General features: G+C 35.8%; 1 protein-coding gene across 5 annotated transcripts in view; it reads right to left on the reverse strand.

The window, feature by feature from the left end:
- CPQ (carboxypeptidase Q) overlaps nucleotides 1-21,396 on the reverse strand; it is a 432,637-nt gene that overhangs the window by 148,567 nt on the left and 262,674 nt on the right. For all 5 annotated transcript variants that reach the window (XM_039853812.1, XM_039853809.1, XM_039853811.1 and 2 more), the window contains one exon: nucleotides 1,168-1,279. In XM_039853812.1, the coding sequence (XP_039709746.1) occupies nucleotides 1,168-1,279 (112 nt within the window). The remainder of the gene's footprint in view (nucleotides 1-1,167; nucleotides 1,280-21,396) is intronic.

Consider the following 21,396-nt stretch of genomic DNA (forward strand, 5'->3'; position numbering starts at 1 on the left):
ACTCTGATACCAAAACCAGGCAAAGACATTATAGAAAAATTACAGGCCAATATCCCTGATGAACATAGATGCAAAAATTCTCAACAAACTGGATTCAGCAATATATTAAAAGGATGCCATGACCCAGTGCGATTCATCCCAGGGATGCAAGGACAATTCAACATCCATAAATCTACCAATGTGATACATAACATTAACAAAATAAAATATAAAAACCATATGATAATCTCAATAGATACAGAAATAGCAAGTGATAAAATTCAACATCCTTTTATGATAAAAATTCTCAACAAAATGGAATAGAAGGAACATATCTCAACATAATAAAGGCCACATGCGACAAATTCAGCTAATATCATACTCACTGGTGAAAAACTGAAAGTGTTTCCTCTAAGATCGGGAATAAGACAAGGATGTCCACTATTGCCATTTCTATTCAACATAGTATTAGAAGTCCTTGCTACGGCAATCAGACAAGAAAAAGAAATAAAAGGCATCCAAATCATAAAAAAGAAAAACTCTCATTATTTGCAGATGATATGATACTATATACGGAAAACCCTAAAGACACCGCCAAAAAGCTATTAGAACTGATACATGAATTCGGTAAAGTAACAGGATACAAAATTCATATTCAGAAGCCATTTATATTCTAATACACCAATAACAAACTATCAGAAAGAGAATTAAGAAAACAATTGCATTTACAATTGCATCAAAAAAAATGAATAAACAAAACAAAACAAAATAGAAATAGAACCACAGATACTGACAATAAACTGACAGTTGCCAAAGGGGAGAGGGATGTGTGGGGGAAAATGCAATTAAAAAAAAAAAAAGACAAACAAGGAAAAGGAAGTAGGGGGAGCTGCTGATTTTTCTTTGCATTTGGTCACAGTTTCCTTACATAGTCTCTAGCTGATATGGTCGCAGCTGCTATGGTTTTCTTTGCTTGTTCATTTTCACCAGTAGCTGATCATATTGGATACTTTGGTTGTCTGGCAGACACTTGATACAAATTTCTTTCTTTAAGGTAAAAAATTAGTTCTATTCTAAAAAGGAACTGACAATAAGATATATGAACCTCAAGAGAATCTTCGAACATCCCACAGCAACTAATCAGTTGAGTATTTTGTGTGCTGAGTTAACAACTTGCTAAATATTTACCAAGATCTTTAATAAGTGAAAGTGCTTCCCATGATATAAAGGCTCCACCACCATCATCCATGGCACCCTGACCAACATCCCAGCTGTCCAGATGTCCACTGACCAGTACAACCTAGAACAAATTAAAAAAAGAGAAAACAAAACTAAGCAGAAATGACATCAAAGAGGAAGATTCACAGGCATTCCAAATACAGAAATGAAACATCTATATTTTCTTTTCTATTTTTATGCCTTAAAAGATCTTGTCATTACTATTGGAAAACAGCATAAAAGCTTTAAACATAAGAGCATAAGGTCATCCTAATAGTAATAAAAGTTCTCACTTTATACTTCTCTTTATTAATATAAATTTAAATACTAAAGAAAAATGGTTTATTACTGACTGACATTTGACGACTTTGTATTATGACATAAAAATGGAGCTCAAAACATCAACCATATTCTCAACTGTCCCAAATTCTAGCAGACACATAGTAAATGCATGTTGAATTGAATTCAAATGAAAGAGTAAAAACAAAAATTTATTTAAAATAATGATTGTGCTTTGTGCATTATAAATCACTCTGGTATTGAAAAAATAAATTGCTAGAGTTATAAGCTAGATTCTAATTAACTGAAGAACTTTTAAGAAAAATGTCTTTACATTAGTGTGAAATAAATCTATAGATTATGTTTTAAATCATCCTAGACTTAAATATTTTTCAAGAATCATCAGTAATTCTCTCCAGGAAAATATGGAAAGTATTTCAATGGAACTAAATTTTATGGACACATTTTAAAAGAGCTTAAAACTAAGTAAGATGATACTAGGTTAATAAGATATCCATGTGGAAAAATGTATCTTGTGCTTTATATCATATAATGTATAAATATCAAGTCAGATGAATTATAAATCTAAATAAAGATGTTGGAGGAAAGCATTGAACAGCTCTGTCAACTTGAAGCAGGCAAATATTTCTTAAACTAGACACAAAAAGTACAAACCATAAGAGAAAAAAATAATAAACTAGTTTTTTTAAATATCAAAAGACTCCATTGTAAGAGTAAAAACCCACATAAGAGGAGAAAATATTTTCAATACATGTATGCAGCAAAGGACCTATATTTGGATTATATAGAATTCTTATGAAACAGTAACAAAAACAAAATCAACTGATAGAAAAATGGGCAAAATACTTGAACAGACAATTCACAAAAATAAATATACAAATTATTAATAATCATATGAAAAGGTACTTAGGTTCACTATCACCAAGGAAATATAAATTAAACCACATTCCATTCATATACATTTGAATGGCTAAAAAGGAAAAGACAGAAAATGCCAAATATTGGTGAGGAGATGGAGCAAATGGAACTCTCGTACATTGCTAGTGTGAGTATAAGTACTTACAACCACTCTGGAAAGCCGGCTTATCTACTAAAGCTGAACATACATACACTCTATGACCCAGCAATTCCACTCCTAGCTATATAGCCAACAGAAATGTATGTGTGCATATATACTTTACCAAAAGAGACGTACTAGAATGTTCATAGAATACTCATAATTGCCCCCATCTCCTTCTCCAATAGGAAAGTATTTTAACAGCAGAATGAATAAGTAGAATGAACAGCAGAATGTTAACAGCAGAATGAACAGCAGAATGTTAACAGCAGAATGAATAAGTAGTGTTGTATAGATCAATGCAACATTGTACAGCAGTATGAACAAACACAATACAAGATAAATGTAGATGTATCTCATAAACGTAACAAAAAATGAAATAACCTAGATACAAAATAATACAACCATTTTATAATTCATGTATAATTAATTATACATCCAGTGCCTAATTCCATTTGTATAAAATATAAAATCAAGTAAAACAAGAGAGTAGTTACCCATGGCGAGGAGTGTTAGAGACAGGAAGCGGGTACAAGGGGAGCTTCTGGGGTGCGGGTCATGTTCTGTTTGTTGATCTGGGTACCGATTACACAGGGGTGCTCATTTGTAAAAGTTCATCTTGTTATACCCTTGGGATTTGTGTACTTTCTCTTAGAATATTACACGTCAATTAAAAGTTTTAAAAAAAGTTCAACAAATTGATGTCTATGTACAACATTACAGTAAGCAAAACAAAGTTAAACAAATCTTCTTGACGATTAAAATGCAAATACTCATGACTTTGGGAAAGGACAATTTTGAATTGAAATGCCAGCATGACCCCTTGTACTGCCTGCTTCCCCAAGCAACTGTGGGATCTCGCATTGACTCTGTACACACAAACAGACCCAGCCTACTATGACTTCGGTGTAGTTACAAACAAGTGCAATGCCCCACGCTAACAAATGGACATGTAATGGACCCAAATGGATTGTTTCTAAGGAAAATAAGTAAAAAAGAAAGAAAAAACATGTTGCAATAGCAGGAAATTCTGATTCAGAAAAGGGTGTAATCCCATGTGGAATGAACCAGCCAATTAGTCAACATTCTAGAATCATTTTTCCAATGAAGTTAAAGTTCCAGTGGATAAAAAGTGTCAAAATGTGTTTTAATGAGCTTTTTCTCAGATAACGCATACAAATAATTAAATCAAGGCAGCTATTATTTTATCCTTCAGAACAACTGAGGTTGTTTTGCAATGATATTTCTTCACGTTTTCAGAAATGTCTCCATTTGCCGATCCAGAATTATTACTTAACCTAATAATTTAAAATTAGGAAAATAGTTTTGAATAATAGGAAATTAAATTATATTCCATAGGACAAGGTCTTTGGCACAGTCCTATGGAAGAATGATTACAAACCATTTGGATTATAAGAGCTTGTTTTAATATTTTTTTTAAATCAGAAAAAAATGGGGCCACCATGAGTTAGTAGTTGTAATTTTAATATTGATTGATTCAAATACTAGGTAATGACAAAAGACAACTTTTAATTCAGTAGAATTTTTAATGAACTTTAATTTTCCTAATCATGAGAGCTTCTACATATACTTACAAAATACTAGTGCACGAAGTCTCACTCAACATGGTGTCTGGCTAGCATGCTTTCACGCAGCCTCACAAAGGATAACTCAGCAAAACATACAAACTCACCGTGCCTTATGTCAGGTCAGGCAGAAATGAACATGAGTTATAATACATTTGGATCTGATTTAAGCAATCAAAACAACAAAAGACTACCAAAAGATATAGTAAACTCCAGTTCATGAGAAAGAACTACCTAATAAAAGACAGGAAAACACTCAGTCCCTTAACTGCCTTTTCTGCCAGATGTGGAGCCCCAAGAGCAATGACATGGTCTAGAACCGACTGAGAAGTGGGGCATCCACTCATCTACCTGCCTCATGTGCTGGTTCCTAAAGCAGGAAAGCACTGACCAATTCACCACCCTCCAACTTCCTTTTCACATCATCTCTTCCAAATGCAGTAAAGAGTAAAAATTATTAAAACAACATCAATAACAGACATGCACGCGTGCGCACACACACACACACACACACACACACACAAACTAGAAAGGCAGAATGAGAACTATACTGCTCTGACGTATGGAGTTTGTACTTTGTGAGGCACAGAGTAGTCTTGTCTACCAAAGACTTGGGAGGAAGGGGCAGAACCCAGGGCGTAGGGCAGAACCCAGGGCGTAGGGCAGAAGTGCCCTGTATGGAAGCTCCAGCATGAAGAACTAGATTGGCAGCGGCACACAATCACTGGCATGCCAGCTGTGGATTTGGGACAGGAGACAGACCTAATCAAGGGTAACAGAGCAGTGCAAGAACAAGCCCTTCACTTCTTTGTTACTGGTGCTTACGATGACACTGAGGCCACATAAATTTGCCTGATTAAAAATGAGTAAGAACATAATAAAATGGGACATGAAAAATATGGCAGAACAAGAGAGAGAACAGCTTTATGGGAAGTGTGTTCTTATATAAAACAAGTTAATCTAAGATCCTGGAGAAAATTTCATGATCTTTGGCATTCATGCATGTAGGTACTCGACAATTTTTATTAAGGTCCTACTATGTGCCAGAGATATAGAAATGAATAAAACAAGCAAATATTTGCCTTAATGGAATTTACATCCTGGTGAAAAAGATGAACAATAAATAAATGCAATATAATGATAGTTCTAAGTGATGTTTAAAAAAGTAAACGAGGCAGAGAAAGAAAACGGACTGGTGGTGGCAGGGAGAGAAAAAACAGTCTGCTTCTTCTTAAAATGTAGATAGCCACAGGAGAATTCTCTCCCCACTCTAACAATAAGAAAACCTGAAAAATCTATAAAATCGTAACTTTCATTAGATCCATCAGTGATCTGAGATTGTAATTCAACCAGAGGATCTGAATTCCGGAAAATAACAAGTTCATCCAACGAGAGATGGAACACATGAACTACTAGTCTGCCATTAACAGCAATGAGTGGGGGGCAGTAACAGACATAAGAGCAGGAGCCAAGGAGACAACTACGATGTTAACAGCTTCTTGAAGAGTGAATGTGGGTTCAGATGAGAGTGTCGAACCCCTGGGAAGTTCTCACATAAGGGCATAGGTACTCATTTTCCAGATCTTTTCCACAGGCTCCCCTCAGGTGATCACAAGAAATATCAGGAGCAGGGCAGAAGCCCTGGGAGGGCAATGCTGTGGTGCAGGTGTGCACATGGTGACCTGGGATGCTTTGGGAGGCAGGCAGCAAACAAACCTGATTCTGGGATCCTTCTCTCATAAGAAGCAGAAGACATCTGCCCCTGGAGGACAAACAGAAAACTGTGCTGCAAGGCAGTCCCAGGCAAAAGTTAGTGATTACAAGGAAAGGGTTAGAATATTGTACTCCCACCATTGACTGACACTAGAAAAGACACATGTACCTCTTGGAGAGAGCCCACTCACACTCAGAATCCTGCTCTGAAGTAAAGCAGAGTTCTGCTGCCCCTGGGTGGGGAGCAAAATACGTACTCCCATGAAACGTGACAGAGTTTGGATTCCACAGGAGCAGCAGAAATATCAAGAAAGCCCCACTTTGGGCTCAGCACACAGAGCTGGCTAAGACCGAGGGGCAGGAGAACCAAGAAACCACCCTGTCCCCACCAGAATCCTCCAGTGAGTAACAAGCCAACAAGTAACAGTTCATAGCCAAGGGAAGGCAAGAGCACAGAAAGATGCCTGCTCTAAAGTGGACATACAAAGCCTGCTGAAGCTCAGGGTAATGAAGACACAAGGAAAAACCTCCCACAACCCAATTGCTGTACTAAAAACTGAATAGCAGCAGCCTGCTGTTGAAAAAATTTGAGGTACATGAGCACCAAAATTGAGACTAGGAACAATAAAATCCAAACCTAGCTCAACTCTGAATAAATGGACTCAACCACCCTCATACTGATGGACTGATAGAAGGGGGATTCTCATTTTTGAACATACATACTGTTCACCTCAGGCTCAAGTGTTCCCTTACATGTAACCTCCAGCACCCAATAAAAAATTGTGACGTATAAAATAAGCAAGAAATAAAAAAATCCATTGTTACAAAATATAGCATTTGATAGAACCAGACCAAAACATGGTCAAGATATTTAAACTATCAGACAAGGACTTAAAAAAATCTATGATTAATATATTAGAGGATCCAGTGGGAAAGATGGGGAACTTCATCAAAGAGATAGAGACTATATTTAAAAAAGTCGAATGGAAATGCTAAAAATGAAAAATATAATTTATAGAAGCACTAAATGTTTAAATAAAGTCAAAAATTAAAACTTTTGTAAGAAAATAAAGACAAATACCTTTATGTCTTTAAGAGAAGGGGAAGATTTCTTAAACAAGATATAAAAAATGCAAAAAATGAAGAAAAGATGCATAAATTCAACTGTAAGAAAATAGAGAATTTATGTTCATCAAGAGAAATCTTAGAATGAGAGGAGCTGTTATAAATTAGGAGAAGATATTTATAATATATGTAACCAAAAATGACATATTCAAAATGTATAAAGAATCCCTATTAATCAACTAGAAAAAAACAAGCAACCCAAATGACAAAGGGAAAAAGACACAAAGAGGTATTTCATAGAAAAGAAATTATAAATGGAAATCAAATATTTGAAAAGATGAATAATCTCAATATTGATCAGGGAAATGTAAATTACATTCTCAATAAGATATTACACTGCACCAATCTAACTGGTAAAAAGTTTTAAATCTGACACCAGAAGTCCTGGCAAGGAGGCTGAGTAACAAGACTTCTCATCCACTGCTGGTAGGAGCAAGAAATTGTAAAATCATTTAGGAAAACAACTGGGCATATCCTTTTAAGTTGAACACATGTGTTTCTCACAATCCAACAATTCCACTTTAGGTACATATATTAGAAGAATTCTGAGTTCTTGGAGACATGTCCCAAAAGGGTCATACGGAAGCAATCATAAGACCTCAGACTAGAACCAACCCAAATGTCCATCAAAAGTAGAATGGATAAATACATTGTAATACGGTCATACAGTAGAATATTATAAAGTAGTGAAAATGACCTACGGCTACATATATCAATATAAATGAATGTCAAGACATAAGTATGGGAGAAAAAGCAAAAACAAAAAGAAAAATCACAAAAGAAATATAGGATATAGTATAATATAATATAGTATAATATAAATAGTATAATATATAAATAGAATATAGTAAACATAAATTTCAAAATTCAGTTGAACTAATTAATGCAACCTTTAGCAATACATACAAAGATAGTAAATTCATGAAGAAAAGCAAAGTAATAAGCCAAAGTTAAGATAGTGTTTATATCAGATGGGGTTGGGGCAAAGAGGAGAAGGTAATCAGAGAGGAGCACACAGTGGGCTTTGAAGCAGGGGTCCCCAACCCTCGGGCGGTGGACTGGTACTGATCCGTGCGTGGCCTGTTAGGAACTGAGCTGCACAGCAGGACGTGAGCAGTGGGCAAGCGAGCAAAGCTTCATCTGTATTTGCAGCCGCTCCCCAGCGCTAGCATCACCGCTTTAGCTCCACCTCAGATCATCAGGCAGTAGATTCTCATAGGAGCACCAGGCCCTGGTGCCAAAAAGGTTGGGGACTGCTATGGCACTGGTAGTGTTCTATCTCTGTAACTGAGTGGTGAGAACATATATAATCCTTTCATTGTTGTTCTTTAGATTTATATACATGTTAAATAAAGTCTTTTGCATGAGTGCTATATTAAGCAATACCAAGAATTATCAAAGATATATCTTTGAAAGGCATGGGGCTCAGATACTTTTATAAGTGAGTTCAAACAAACATTAAGGTCAGATTAATCTCACCGTATTTCAACTATTGGAAAGCAAAGAAAAAATATTTAGAATGTCTACATTTACTTACTATCATAATCTTGTTACTAAAACCTGAAAAAGACTTTCTCTCTTCTAAAAACCAACTAGAGAGCAAATCTAATTGTAAAATCTGAAAAAATTGTATACAGCATATATTGAAAGCCATTGCTACAATGGCTCAATGGTTTTCAAAGGCCCAAGGTAACTAGAAGGTATGTGTATTATATAATACAGACACACATGTATGTATATATACACATATATACATATATATACACATATATACACACAGATATACATATATATGTATATATACACACACACATACTGTTGGATCATACCTATTTTCTTGACATGCCTAGCTTTTAATGTTTTGTATTTTAAATTTTGAGTTTTATAGGTATTTATCTAAACCTGATCAAGTACTTGTTGATCAATTCTCAATAAATGAGAAGCCCACTTAACTTTGAAATATGCTTCCTTTTACAAATGTCTTGCTCAATAAAACCCAGAAAGACAACGTACCCAGTGGCTTTATTTTTCACTTTTGTGATGTTTTGGTTTGTTTGCAGCTGCTTCATTCTCTCAGTCTTATTTTATTTGGTGTATTTTAGGAAGTAGCAGGAGGAACGTTAAGGCTACGAAGTTCGAAGCCTAATGCATTTCCAGACACAGGAAATCCTCAAATTTTCAACAATGAAAATCATTAAATAGTTGAAAAATATGACCTACAAAAAGAGGAGGGGAAAACCTTTCATTATTTAGCCTTAGAGAAGTAGCCGAAAAGTGATGAATAATGGGCTCTGGCTATGTCAGGCCCCTCTCCAGAGGATATAAACAGCAGATGATAAAGCAAAGCAACCAGGTTTGGGCTGCAATAGTGAGCATTAGAATCATATAAACGATCAGGAATTTTCTGATGGAAGGCTTTTGTAGAAGTTAAAAAAGGGCTCACGGGGGAAAGGTTATGGAAAATTCTGTTCCTTGGAGGGTTTCTAAAATAGGATACATTTTTAGGTCTTAGATGGAAAGCTAACATAGAAGGGATAAAATCTTTCAAGGTTTCATCTTGCTTAATATTCCATGACTGTTTTCAAGAATTCTTCTTCTATTCTAACCGCTTTAAAGGGGGGAAAATTGTCCTTTGAAAAGTCTCTATAACGACTTTTCTCTGAGCACCTCCTAGATACTTTGGCTGCCAAGATGTTCCCACAATTTGGAATCTAAACACAGGTAGGAAGGCACTTCTCAAGAAATCTATGATTTTGTAATCCCTGCTGAAGACGAAGCCTTTCTTTCAGAGGGCAGTTGCTGGATATATTGTGCTATTGCCCAGCACTAACCAAAGGGACTATGCACGAATACTGCTCTCCCCAATGAACAGACTAGGTGGTCTACAGAATAAAGCTAGGTTCCTGACATACAGGGTGTGTTTGGAGACAACACAGCAAACATTTGAGCTCTTCTTGCACTCATTTCTTATCGTTAAGTTTACTTAGTGAAGCTGTTGGGTGTTGACAGCTTGTGGGATTCAGACTTCTTTCACAAGAAAATGAACCATCTGTATAAATGCTCCCCATCATCACAACTGCTCCTGAAAGGAGCTGTGTCCATTTACAGACTGTCCCCTCTTATTTGTGCAGGGCACTTGGATTAGCTTCACAAAAGGAAGAGCATGCCTGTTCTGGTTGGATTCTCTGAGTACATCACTGGACAGATATCTGAGGATAAAACAAGAAGGGTCGAATTTATCTGTTACTCCCAAAAACCAACCCTTGGGTAGATTTATAAAATATGATTGCAGCGTATTTGGAAGAAATAGCTGAAATTTATTCAACGTTGATTTGTAGATAGGGGAACAGCAGAGAATGTCTATGGAAGGAAATCAATCTGGTTAAATGGAGGCATTTGGGTTTCAACCAGAAGTCATGACTGGTTGCAACTGGTGATGATATTCTTTTAAGTGAAAGAGCTGTGCTCCTGAATTCCTTCTCCTTTGGCCTAAGCAACCACAGGGTTAGTGGTCTCACTTGAGAGGATGGGAAGAACAGAAGAGTTGAATTACAACATTATATTTTAACTTCCTCAGGGGAGGAAAGAGAGACAGAGAACTTAGGCAACTTCTATCTCAATAAAGATCGTCTTTCTCATGGTTAAGTCCAGCGATGGTGCAGGGCACAGCTGTAACTTCTCTTTTCTTACAACCATTCACTCACCACTACGGTCCAGGCTTTTGTTAGGCATGGTGTGTAGGATTTTAAAGAAAAAGAACAGAAGCAGTTGGTACTCTACAGACTCTTTCATGGTTTCATTTAGACAAGATAATAGGGGTTTATCAATCTTTCATTATAGAAAAATGGGGGCCAAGGTGATTCCTACCAAAAGAAACTTTTTAAAATTCATTTTTTTGGCATTTAGTTTTATAAGATAAAGGATTCTTCTTGACCCATAATAGTTTCTAAAATCCCAGAAGCCTATGCAGCTTAGAGCACTGTTTTTGACATTTGTTTGTTTATTGATTATGAAAACTTTCTCAATTATTTAACCTTCTGTGATCTTCTGAATATTCTCTATAGAAGTCAGTAAGCAACATCAGCTGAAAGCTTCTGTCTGTGCATTATTTTGCCTCCAGTTCTGAACCTATTTGATGTGCCATGAGGAAAAAAAAAAAAACTAAACAACAGACCAAGGTCTACCTCTTCAAGTGATTGTTGTCATTTTAAAAAGCACAGTCCCTGGCGAGCTATACAGCGATTCCTCCTCCATCACCGGTTCCCATCAAAAGAGAGACATATTAGAGTGGATTCGCATATGGATTTACTTCTGTATAGTTTTTTCTTAATAGAAATAAATTTGTTTTGAGGGTGAGGGATTTTTAGTTACTTTGATTGTGAATGATTAGGAAAGGAAGGAAGAAAGGAAGGAAAAGAGGGAGAGACAGACGGAAGGAGGGAGAGAGAGATGGAAGCAAAATGATGACTAGAACAAAAAGAGAAGGTGAAGTAGAAGACAGTAGAAGGCAGGAGGGTTGCAAAGCAGCTTTGGGAAAGGCAGAGGAAGGGAAGAGAAAGTAAACTCAGGTCGAGAAGTGAATCTAGGCTTTGTGTCTGTGTTCTGAGGTACACTAGTTTAATGTCATCATGGATGTTGTTAAGACTGGATAAACTGACAAGTGAGAAGGAGTCTTAGAGAAATACTACCCAGCCATGAGAGCCTGTGTAGTTTAAATAAAAGTTACCTAAAATATTTCTAAACATTTAAGTTATTCTGTTGTCTCCTGACTGCCATGTCTCTGGGCCACAGTGGCAATGGGAATCAGAAGTCAACCTGGCAATGAGATTTTAGTCTCATGAGAATCAAAAACTACTAATAGCTAAAAGGCTAATTAACCTTATTAAAAAAAGAATAGTCTGAAAGTGATTTCTTCTAAGTCCAAAGCCACCTTGAAGTATGGTCATTTATATTTTTCACAGCACATAAAACTTATCTTCTGCGCTCTTAAAAGTGAACTTCAAGGATAATGTCATAATGTTTGGTAAAGGCAGACCTGCTGGACAGGAAGGAATAAAAATTGGCCCTAGAAACTGAGAGTCCATGAGGAATGACTGTTAAAAAAAGAATTTAATGAAAATAAAAAGTAATTTTCAGAACTAACAGAGACCACAAAGGAAAATGAATAGTTCAGCTTTCCTCTCTCTGAAATGCAAGTGATTAAAATAAAAGAACATCATGGAAAAAGAATGCTCACCTTCTCCATCAATGGATATTGTGACATTATTGTCACATTGTGGGCTTTGATTTTTTAATGTCAATACTCACGAGGTTGTCCATGTTCCCCTAAGTATTCTGACTTGTCATGAGTTTATATACACATCAGTTAACTGTTGGTTGTGGCCATGTTTTTGAATAGTTAATCATACACCTTGGGAAACCTAAAAATAGAAGAAAAAGAAGAAGAAGGAAGAAGAAGAAGAGAAGGAAGGAAGGAAGGAAGGAAGAAGGAAGGAAGGAAGGAAGGAAGGAAGGAAGGAAGGAAGGAAGGAAGGAAGGAAGGAAGGGAAGAGAAAAAAGAAAAAAGGAAAGGAAGAAGGAAAGCTATTTTTCCTTTAATGGCCCATTGTCTGAAGAAATAAAAATGCTAAGAAAAACAAGTGTTTATTAATTTAACTTGCATTAACAGAAACAGTATATTTAACAGGCTATAGAATTAGGGCAAGATTAAAAGAAGTATAAGCATCAAAGTACAATTCTCACTAAATTATATTTCTTACTAAATTCTGAATGTTAGCACTTGTGTAACTTACCTAATCACTGATAAAAATATAATATGAATCATTAATATGTTGGACCAAATAATCAAGTTTCCAAAATATCCTGAAGCATAAATAATAGCTTATAGCCAATGAGATAATTCAGGAGGGATAAATATGAAGATATACACTACATATTAAGATAGGGGGTTGATAGCAGTTCATCTGGGGACCAGCAGAAAACTCAGATGGGCCTAAGCAGTGTGTCTCAGCTATGGAAAAATTTAATAAAATTTTAGGGTCTGTTGATAAAAATATGGAATTCTGATTATGTGAAATAATACTTCCATTTTAATCTAATTAATCAAACACTATTATACTTCTTTTTTCCATCTGGATACCTAAGGAGACCTTCTGAAAAATGACTGTGGTCAGAGAAGAGCTGTCAGGATTTTACAGTATCCGAAAATAGCATTGTTTGAAGAGCAACTAATATGTTACCCTGGAGAAGGGAGGGCTTCAAGGAGCTAGATACTTCATATACACCCTTTGAACCAGGCCAGTGAGTGGGTGGGAGGTTATGTGCAGGTAGATTTCAGCTCAATAGAAGAATAAATCAGAGAGGTCCAGCAATGGAACAGTGTTCCTCAGAGCTGCCAAATACTGGCATTATTCAAAGGGAAACAAAAAAAAAAACATCTGTCAAGTAAAGAATAGGTATCTTACCTAAGCTGGGCACTGAGCTCGATAATCTCCAAGAGCATGGATGAGTCTAAGATTCTATGATTCTAAAAAGAAAAGTGGGCTTATCTTGACCATTATGCAGTGAGAAGGAACTGTTAATGTTTTCCTGGGATATTATTTTTTTTCTATTATAAATTTCTATTATCATGTTTTTTCTTCAACTGGACCCAAAATTAAAAAAAAATTATATTACTAGTACTTTATTAAGGAAATCTGCCAAACTAAATGGAATTTTTGATAACTTAAAATTTGCCTTCCTGACTTGAAGCCACGCTGCGTCAACTTCCACTGGAACGCAGGGGGCATACTGTGGGAGGGCACAGTGATCATGACGGCTGTCAATACAGCCTTCAGGAGGGAACGCCACACTTCAAGTTTCCTTTGACAATCATGATGGACTGTCATTTCTGCATTTGCTTAAATGTTCTCAAAGTTATTTTTATTTTTGCATCCAAGGGTAAAAAATTCCATATGTTTATTATCTACCACATGGTACTTCTCTCTATCTGCCCCAAGATTACCTTCTCAAGTATATAATACATAAAAAATCATGACTTTGTAGACATTTCTAAATGGGCTTCCCCCCGCCCCTTTGAGGGTGAAGATTGCTATTCATTTTAATAGTCTCATCATACCATTTTGATGTTTTTTTTTTCCCTGAACTTTCTCTAATTCTACTAGATTTTAGAGATGTAGCAATCAAACTTGTAAGGGAGAGCTGCCATAATTTTTTGTGTATTACACAGAAACTGTCACAACTTTCAAGACAGTTTCCAGAATTTACTTGGTCTCTTTAATTGTACAGAATTACATAAATTAAGAAACCTACAATGACTCTGGATTCCTTTTTAGGCACCCACATTCAAACTCAATTAAAACCAGAATTAGAGATTAAGCGATTATGGCCAACATTTTGCTTTAACAGAGAAGTAGTGTGCCTAACTGGCAGGGCCTCAAAATCAGCCCCAGCATTTCTGATCCAGAGCCAAGGGTTATTTCTATCATATCTCTCTGTCTGCTTCATTTAAAAAAAAAAATGGTGCATTTTTTTGATCATTTTTCTCAATGCATTACCTTTTACTTGACTATGCTAAAAATTAATCAGCTACTTTTTGCCTACACACATAGTCTAATAATTTTTTTTCAACAAATTGTCACTATCTGTTTGACATGGGTAGGTTATTTAACCTCTCTAAACCTTGTTTCCCTATCTGTAGAGTAGGAATAATAACACAAATTTTCTTTAAAGTGTGTTGTGAGTATTAAATGAGGTGGCATAACATATTCATCATTGTCATAGTCCCTGGCACAGAGCATGAACTCTTTAAATGGTTGCTGTTATTGATTACATCATAAATAGTTTAAGATGACCTCAAACATTACAAACAATTCTCTCTACGAAAGGCTCACTTAGGAAGTTGGAGAGTCTAGGTAGATTCAGTACAGGCTACTTCAGCAGGCACAGACTCAGAGTACTACATACTGTCAGTTTGAATTAGAGGGAGAATCAATCACGAGCCCAGTGTATTTAGAAATATGACAAATATTTTTAAATGTTGTTTAGTGAGCCTAACTTAAAAAAGCATGAACTTATTCCGTTTGAAAACATCCATATGCCATGAAATAGCTAAGTTACATGTCCATTTCAATAATAGGTTGCAAAGGAGAAAAAAAAAGTTATAGCTCAAGCAATCACAAACATGCAGCCTTCTCTAAATAACTCTGCACTTACTAGGTAACCAGGTAGCGCTGGCTGAAAATGAATTCAGGTGTTTGAACTGAAGTTTTCCCATGCTCCTGAGGTGAATTCTGTCCTGGCAATGGCTAACCAGATAAACGATTCTACTGTCAATTGCATTTACAGAGTTGGCAAGACTGGCCACAGAATGACTCACTCCCTAAGAGTGTCTTGAATACAGGGAGGGAGTCCAGAATAGGGCCTTGAAGAATGCATCAAAAGTCTAGCATATTTCATGTAGAAATGAAAAGCTTAAATTGGGAACAAAAAGCACATCCTGGCATCACATTTTAGCAAAATCTCTGTAGAGAAGTTATAAAGATTCCCCAAAATGGGGAGTAAATGATAAAGGGCAGGTATCAATTTTTTTATGCTATTGTAGACAAATTTAAGTATAGCATTATTTAAAGATCAAAGAAAAAACTAAATGGCCTGTCGAAGGAGCATTGTCTCATCTCTTTCAATTCTAACAAGTTATGAATTTTAATCTCCATATGTTCCTTCAATAAGCTGCAATAAAGTAGGGCATGTTTCAACCTTGTCTTTGTTCCTCTTCTTGCAACAGAGTAGTTAAGGCCATGGGCTTTAGAGGCAGACAGGCCAGGATTTGAAGTCTTCCTCTCCCACTGACCAAGAGAGGTAGACATCAGCAAGCTGCTTGGGCACTTTGAGTTCCCATTTCCATGTATCTAAACATGGACATTAACAACTACCCACAATGGTGACATAACAGCAATTGCAAGGAAAGGGCCTAACACAATTGTTTGCCACCTAGTACAAGCTCAGTCCATGTAATTTCCTAATCCATTTTAGCATTTAACTACATGTTTTATTGTTATCATAATGCTTAATGGATACAGCATATATTCTTAGTAAAAGTGGCTCTCTGGATAATTCTCAAGCAATTGATGGCGGGGCAGGGCAAAGAATAAATACCCCTGGTGATAGGGGGCTGGGAAGGGGGATAGTGTGTGGAGTTTAAAAATAAGAAGCCTCCCATCCTTGATTCGATCTACTTCTACTGGGGAGAGAGGAGTATGCCTTCCATCTCTGACTCTCAGCTGAGAAACCTGAGACTGGAAGATTCCTGATGGCAGAGACCTTTTTATTACCTCCCTACGTCCTTCTCACAAGACCTGAAATACAGTCAAGAATCAACAAATCAACTTGATTTGTTTCTGTTTAGTAATAAGATGTGACTTAGAATCAAGCTAGTTCAGCCCCTTAAAAGAAAACAATATTACTTTTTGTTATCGATGCACAATTAAATCAAATTCCTATTAATTTCTTTGACATTTACAATTTTAGTCACATAGCCCCATTAAAGTTTATTCTCAATTACTATATAATGTAACTCTCTTTCTCTCAGTAATGAGCAGAAACAATGAGCACAATTTAAAAAGATTAATCTTTCAATATGTTCTTCAAAGGTTAGAACCATACAGAGCTATGGACAAGAAATTAGGACCAGAAATAAAATATTGCTTAAAAGTTAATAATGAGATTTCTGGTCAACATGGTACAGCAAATTCATACCTTTATGAGCTTTTCTGTTCCAAACATGTGGCAATTAGACATGAAATATAAAAAGTGAAAATCAAAAGGTTGTAGTTGGGCTCTAAAAACCAGATAAACATCTCTGTGGACTAGAAATGGATTACAATCACAAAGCAGTGAGTGGTTCTGAAGTCATGGTACCTGCAGGGCTCTAGATCTATAAGCCAGCACTGACTGCTAAGCATTCTGTTCTTACAGGCAAAGAGAATCTAAAACCACTTCATTGGAGATAGGGAGACAGAGCCAGGTTAACTGTGTAAGCAAGCGGGACAGAGGGTGAGCTCATTGGTGGAGGCTGAAAACAAAAACACATACCAAGAGAATGTAAAAAAGAAATGGACAGACTGGAATCAGAACCAGGCAGTGAGGCCAACCCCTCACTGGCTTTCTAACAGAATACATGATCTTCGCTATCACCATTAACAAGAGTGTCTGATACAACATAAACCTGGTTCTATACTGACAGTGTTGCAGGTCAGGTAAAAGTAATTACGAAACCTCTAGAGAGAGAACAGAGAGCCCAGAGGGAAAGAAAACAATACAAACAATAATACAAACTCAATTTTAAAACATCCTACTCAAAATGAGTCAGCAAACCAAAATTCCAAAATACATGAAAATAGTGCTGAAAATATCAACAAAATCAACAAAACCAATAAAAAACTCCACTCCAGATTAATTTTATGGTAAGACTGTATAACATTTTTAAAAATTACACTTATGGTGTCAAAGGAATAATTTTCTAGAAAAAGAAAAATTACCAAAATTGACTTAAGAAGAAAGAGAAAACCTGGAAATCAATAAACATTAAGAAAGTCAACCAAAAATCAGAAAGTACTCTCTCTCCTTACAGACACACAAACTAAGCCACTAGACTCAAAAAGTTTTACAAGTGAGTTTTACCCATTTTAAAAGAATAGATAACCCTCAAACTAAGCCAACTCATTTATCAAGGTATTACCTTGATATCAAAACAAAAAAACAGTAAATTTTAGACCAATTTTATTTATGAATACAAAGCAAAATTATTAAATGAATAATTAAACACGAGGTAAAACCTTCTCCAACTTTAACAGATAAGATTAGAAAGCAAATAGACAATAAAGGTAAATAGTGAGCTTATGATTCCAGTCAATCTATATAATCTATCATCATAGGTAATTTGGTCATTCTTCAAAAGGCAAACATAAAAACAACCAATATCTTATGTCTGGTCCAAAATGTGAAATACAAGTTAGTGATTTTCTGTGAAAAAATAAAATCCACAACAATTCTGATTATTCACATGGAGCGTTCTGTAGATGTGTTTATATAAACATGGCATTTTGAATGATTAACTCCAGCTTGCTAGCTAAAGATTAAAGAATTATGTTCAGCGGAAAATGATCACACTCGATCACATTCATTTACTCCTGCTTCACTACCCATATCTATAAAGCCTAATAGCACCGTATCCTAGAACCACGGTTTACTTATATTTGTTTTATATATATGCTATTGCACTATCAGTGAAATATTTGACAATCTTAAAAACAAAAACAACAACAACAAAACAAATATAAGACTGTGTTCCATTTTGCCTTCTGTAGTAGACAGGTGCCGAGAAGCAGTTAAGTGCCTGCCCTGCCCACAGGCTTCTCCTTAGGAAAACAGTCTCAGACTGTTATTTCTAGTAGAGTTGTTGGGACTTATGCTCCGTATGTCGAGAGAAACCAGCTCTGCTACCATGGTTACAAATGATTACACCAAAACCAGCTCCTAAGTCAAAGTAACATGGATAATCAAATATGAGAGCTTACCTTTAACCTGACTTGGCTCCAAAACCTACTCAAGAGGGGTGAGTTGCACTGGATGGCAATAAGCTTGGGATATACAGAGCAGGGGACAGGGAAGGAAGGGGTCCCTTACACTTCTGGAGTTCATCTTGGTTCTCCTTTAAGCCTACTGTATAATGCAATCTTAAAAGTATAGGGATCATTAACTGACATAAGCCTGAAAAGATTAAGTACCTGCCACCTATATTATCTATATGCCCTTGTATGCTTCCAGTAAATCACTGTATCCCAGGTTAATCTGAGCAATAGTGAGAGAGAGAGATAAAGAGAGAAAGATAGAGAGACAGAGAGAGACAGACAGACAGACAAACAGAGACAGAGAAAGGCACAAGGATAGTATGTATATACATATACACACACGTGTACATATACACACACATAAATACACACAAATATGTTTGGAAAATGTTATACCAGTTACATCCTACTCTAGAGAAACCTATCTAACCTTATTTTACCCAGAATTTCCAAATGTTTTATCCATGCATCCAGTAAGCATTTATCAAACTATTATGTGTCAGACACTATTCTGGTTATATGCTGAGGATAGAACAATGATCTTGATGGACAAGGCCTCTATTCTTCTGAACTTACAGTCTGCTTAGAGGACAGGTAATGAACAAGTGAACAAAGGGAACTCCAGACACATGCTATGAAAAATTAAATGAAATGATGTGACAGAATGGTGAGGGGCTCAGTAGCCAGAAAAAAATAAAATTAAAATAAAATAAAATAAATAAAATAAATAAAATAAATAAAATAAAAAATAAAATAAAATAAAATAAAATAAATAAAATAAAATAAAATAAATAAAATATAAAATAAAATAAAATAAAATAAAATAAAATAAAATAAAATAAAATAAAATAAAATAAAATAAATTAAAATAAAATAAAATAAAATAAGGCCTCTTCAGGAAAGTAAAGTTTGAAGTGAGACCTGAATGATATGAGCTGACATGTGAAGATCTGGGAAATAGAACCCCAGCCAAAGGGAACAGCTGGTACAAAGGCCCAGGGGTCAAAATGAATTTGAATGGTTAAACCTTTCTTCAAAACAACCCTTTAGTATTAAGCAAAATAGTGAATCAGGGAGCCTCATTTAGGAAATACTTAAAGTACCAGAAATATTGGTTTAATTTGAATTTAGGAATTAGAGATGGGCATGCTAATTTAAAAAAACTAAAAAAATTACTAAATGCTCATAAACAGATCCATTTGGAAATGTTGATAATAATTCCCTTTCAAGTAGTAAAATGCACCAAATTAGATCTAGAAATCTCAAGAAAGAGTTAATATAGCAAACTAAGATGTGATTTTTTTTGGAATTGTTTTTCTAATAATAGACAATCACCAAATAATTTTGTTTTGTAAATGAAAAGTAATGTAAATATCTAATTGTCATAGAAATCCTATAGAAAAGAACCAAAGAGGAAGGATCATTTTTTGGAAAACAAAAACAAAAACAAAAAAACCTCTACTAGGGAAAATTGGGAAGGAATGAACACTGCAGATAGGATCAAACAAAAGAGGAGTTGAACAACAAGGGGATATAAACAGAGATGTATCTTTTCCCAAAGTCAACTGGAAAGCCAGCATCATGGAAAGCAGCCCTGACGGGAGTAGTCTGTGCCTCTGGTAGCACGGTCAGCATGCCCCCAGGACTCTGCAGTGTGTGAAATGAGCAGCCACTGCTCACAGCAAGTCACCTGAAAGTCACTTTGGCTGACAACAATTCACAGGTCGCAAGTGGAAAGAGAGCAAACTCAGGGAAAATCTGTGGGGAGACCTTCCTCAAAAAGAGGTCACAGTTTAGCAGCACATGGAAACGAGTGAAAAAAGAATTCATACAGAACAAGTAGGATGAAAAGTGAGCAAATAAACAAAATAATGAGAAGGGTTGTATTTTGTGTTTTTGTAAAAAATGGAGTATCATATCATCATAACAGATTTATCTTAGAGAAATGTATGGTAAGTTACTCCAATTTTAAATCTAGCTTGAAAGAGGTGCTAAATTGGATATAAGTGCAAAAAATAACCTAGGTACTCTTTCATCATGAAAAAAAATATGCTCAAACAAATCATTTATGGAATGGAGTGTTCTGATTAAATCAATTTCCTGATTAGAAAGATTAGATTTTTAAAATACAGTTGTCAATCTTTCTTACAGAGCAGCTAAGATCAGTGGAACAAAGCAGACAGTCCTGAAGCAGATCTGTGTATGTGAGTACAAATTAATTAAGTATATTATAAAACAATGCTTCAGAACACCAGCACACTATATTATGAAACATTCACAACAATAGAAATTTAAAATAAGAGAAACCTAAGTTCTATATTTTTTCTCAATATCCTTATGGCTCTCACCATATCCACTTTGGAGACATCTCTACTCTGCCCATACTGATCCTTGTTGGACTGCAACCATTACCTCCAGGAGGGCAGGGCCCATGCAGCCTTGCTCATCGTCGAATCTCCAGAGCCTTAGAGTACTCAGCAAGTGTCCATTCTCCCTTGAGCCCTGTCCTTCGTAGGAGGCTGGACACAGGCGATAATAAGCTTCTCCATTAGCTTTAAGCAATCTAATTCTGTACTAACCTCTGGGGGATGCTGAAGAGAACTCCACCCTGCGACAGAATGACACAGGGGTATTAAGTGAGTCTCTCAACCTAAAACCACTGTCGAAAGTGAAGGAGATTTTTTTTTTTTTTTTTACATATCCTCTAGGAAATGCAATCCATTAAAAAGAGGAATCCAAGGTATTTCCCCACTACCCATGCCACTGGACGAGTTTTTAAAGTTTAAGA

Source organism: Pteropus medius, unplaced genomic scaffold, assembly GCF_902729225.1.
Source record: "Pteropus medius unplaced genomic scaffold, Ma_sr-lr_union100, whole genome shotgun sequence".
NCBI classification, from domain to species: domain Eukaryota; kingdom Metazoa; phylum Chordata; class Mammalia; order Chiroptera; family Pteropodidae; genus Pteropus; species Pteropus medius.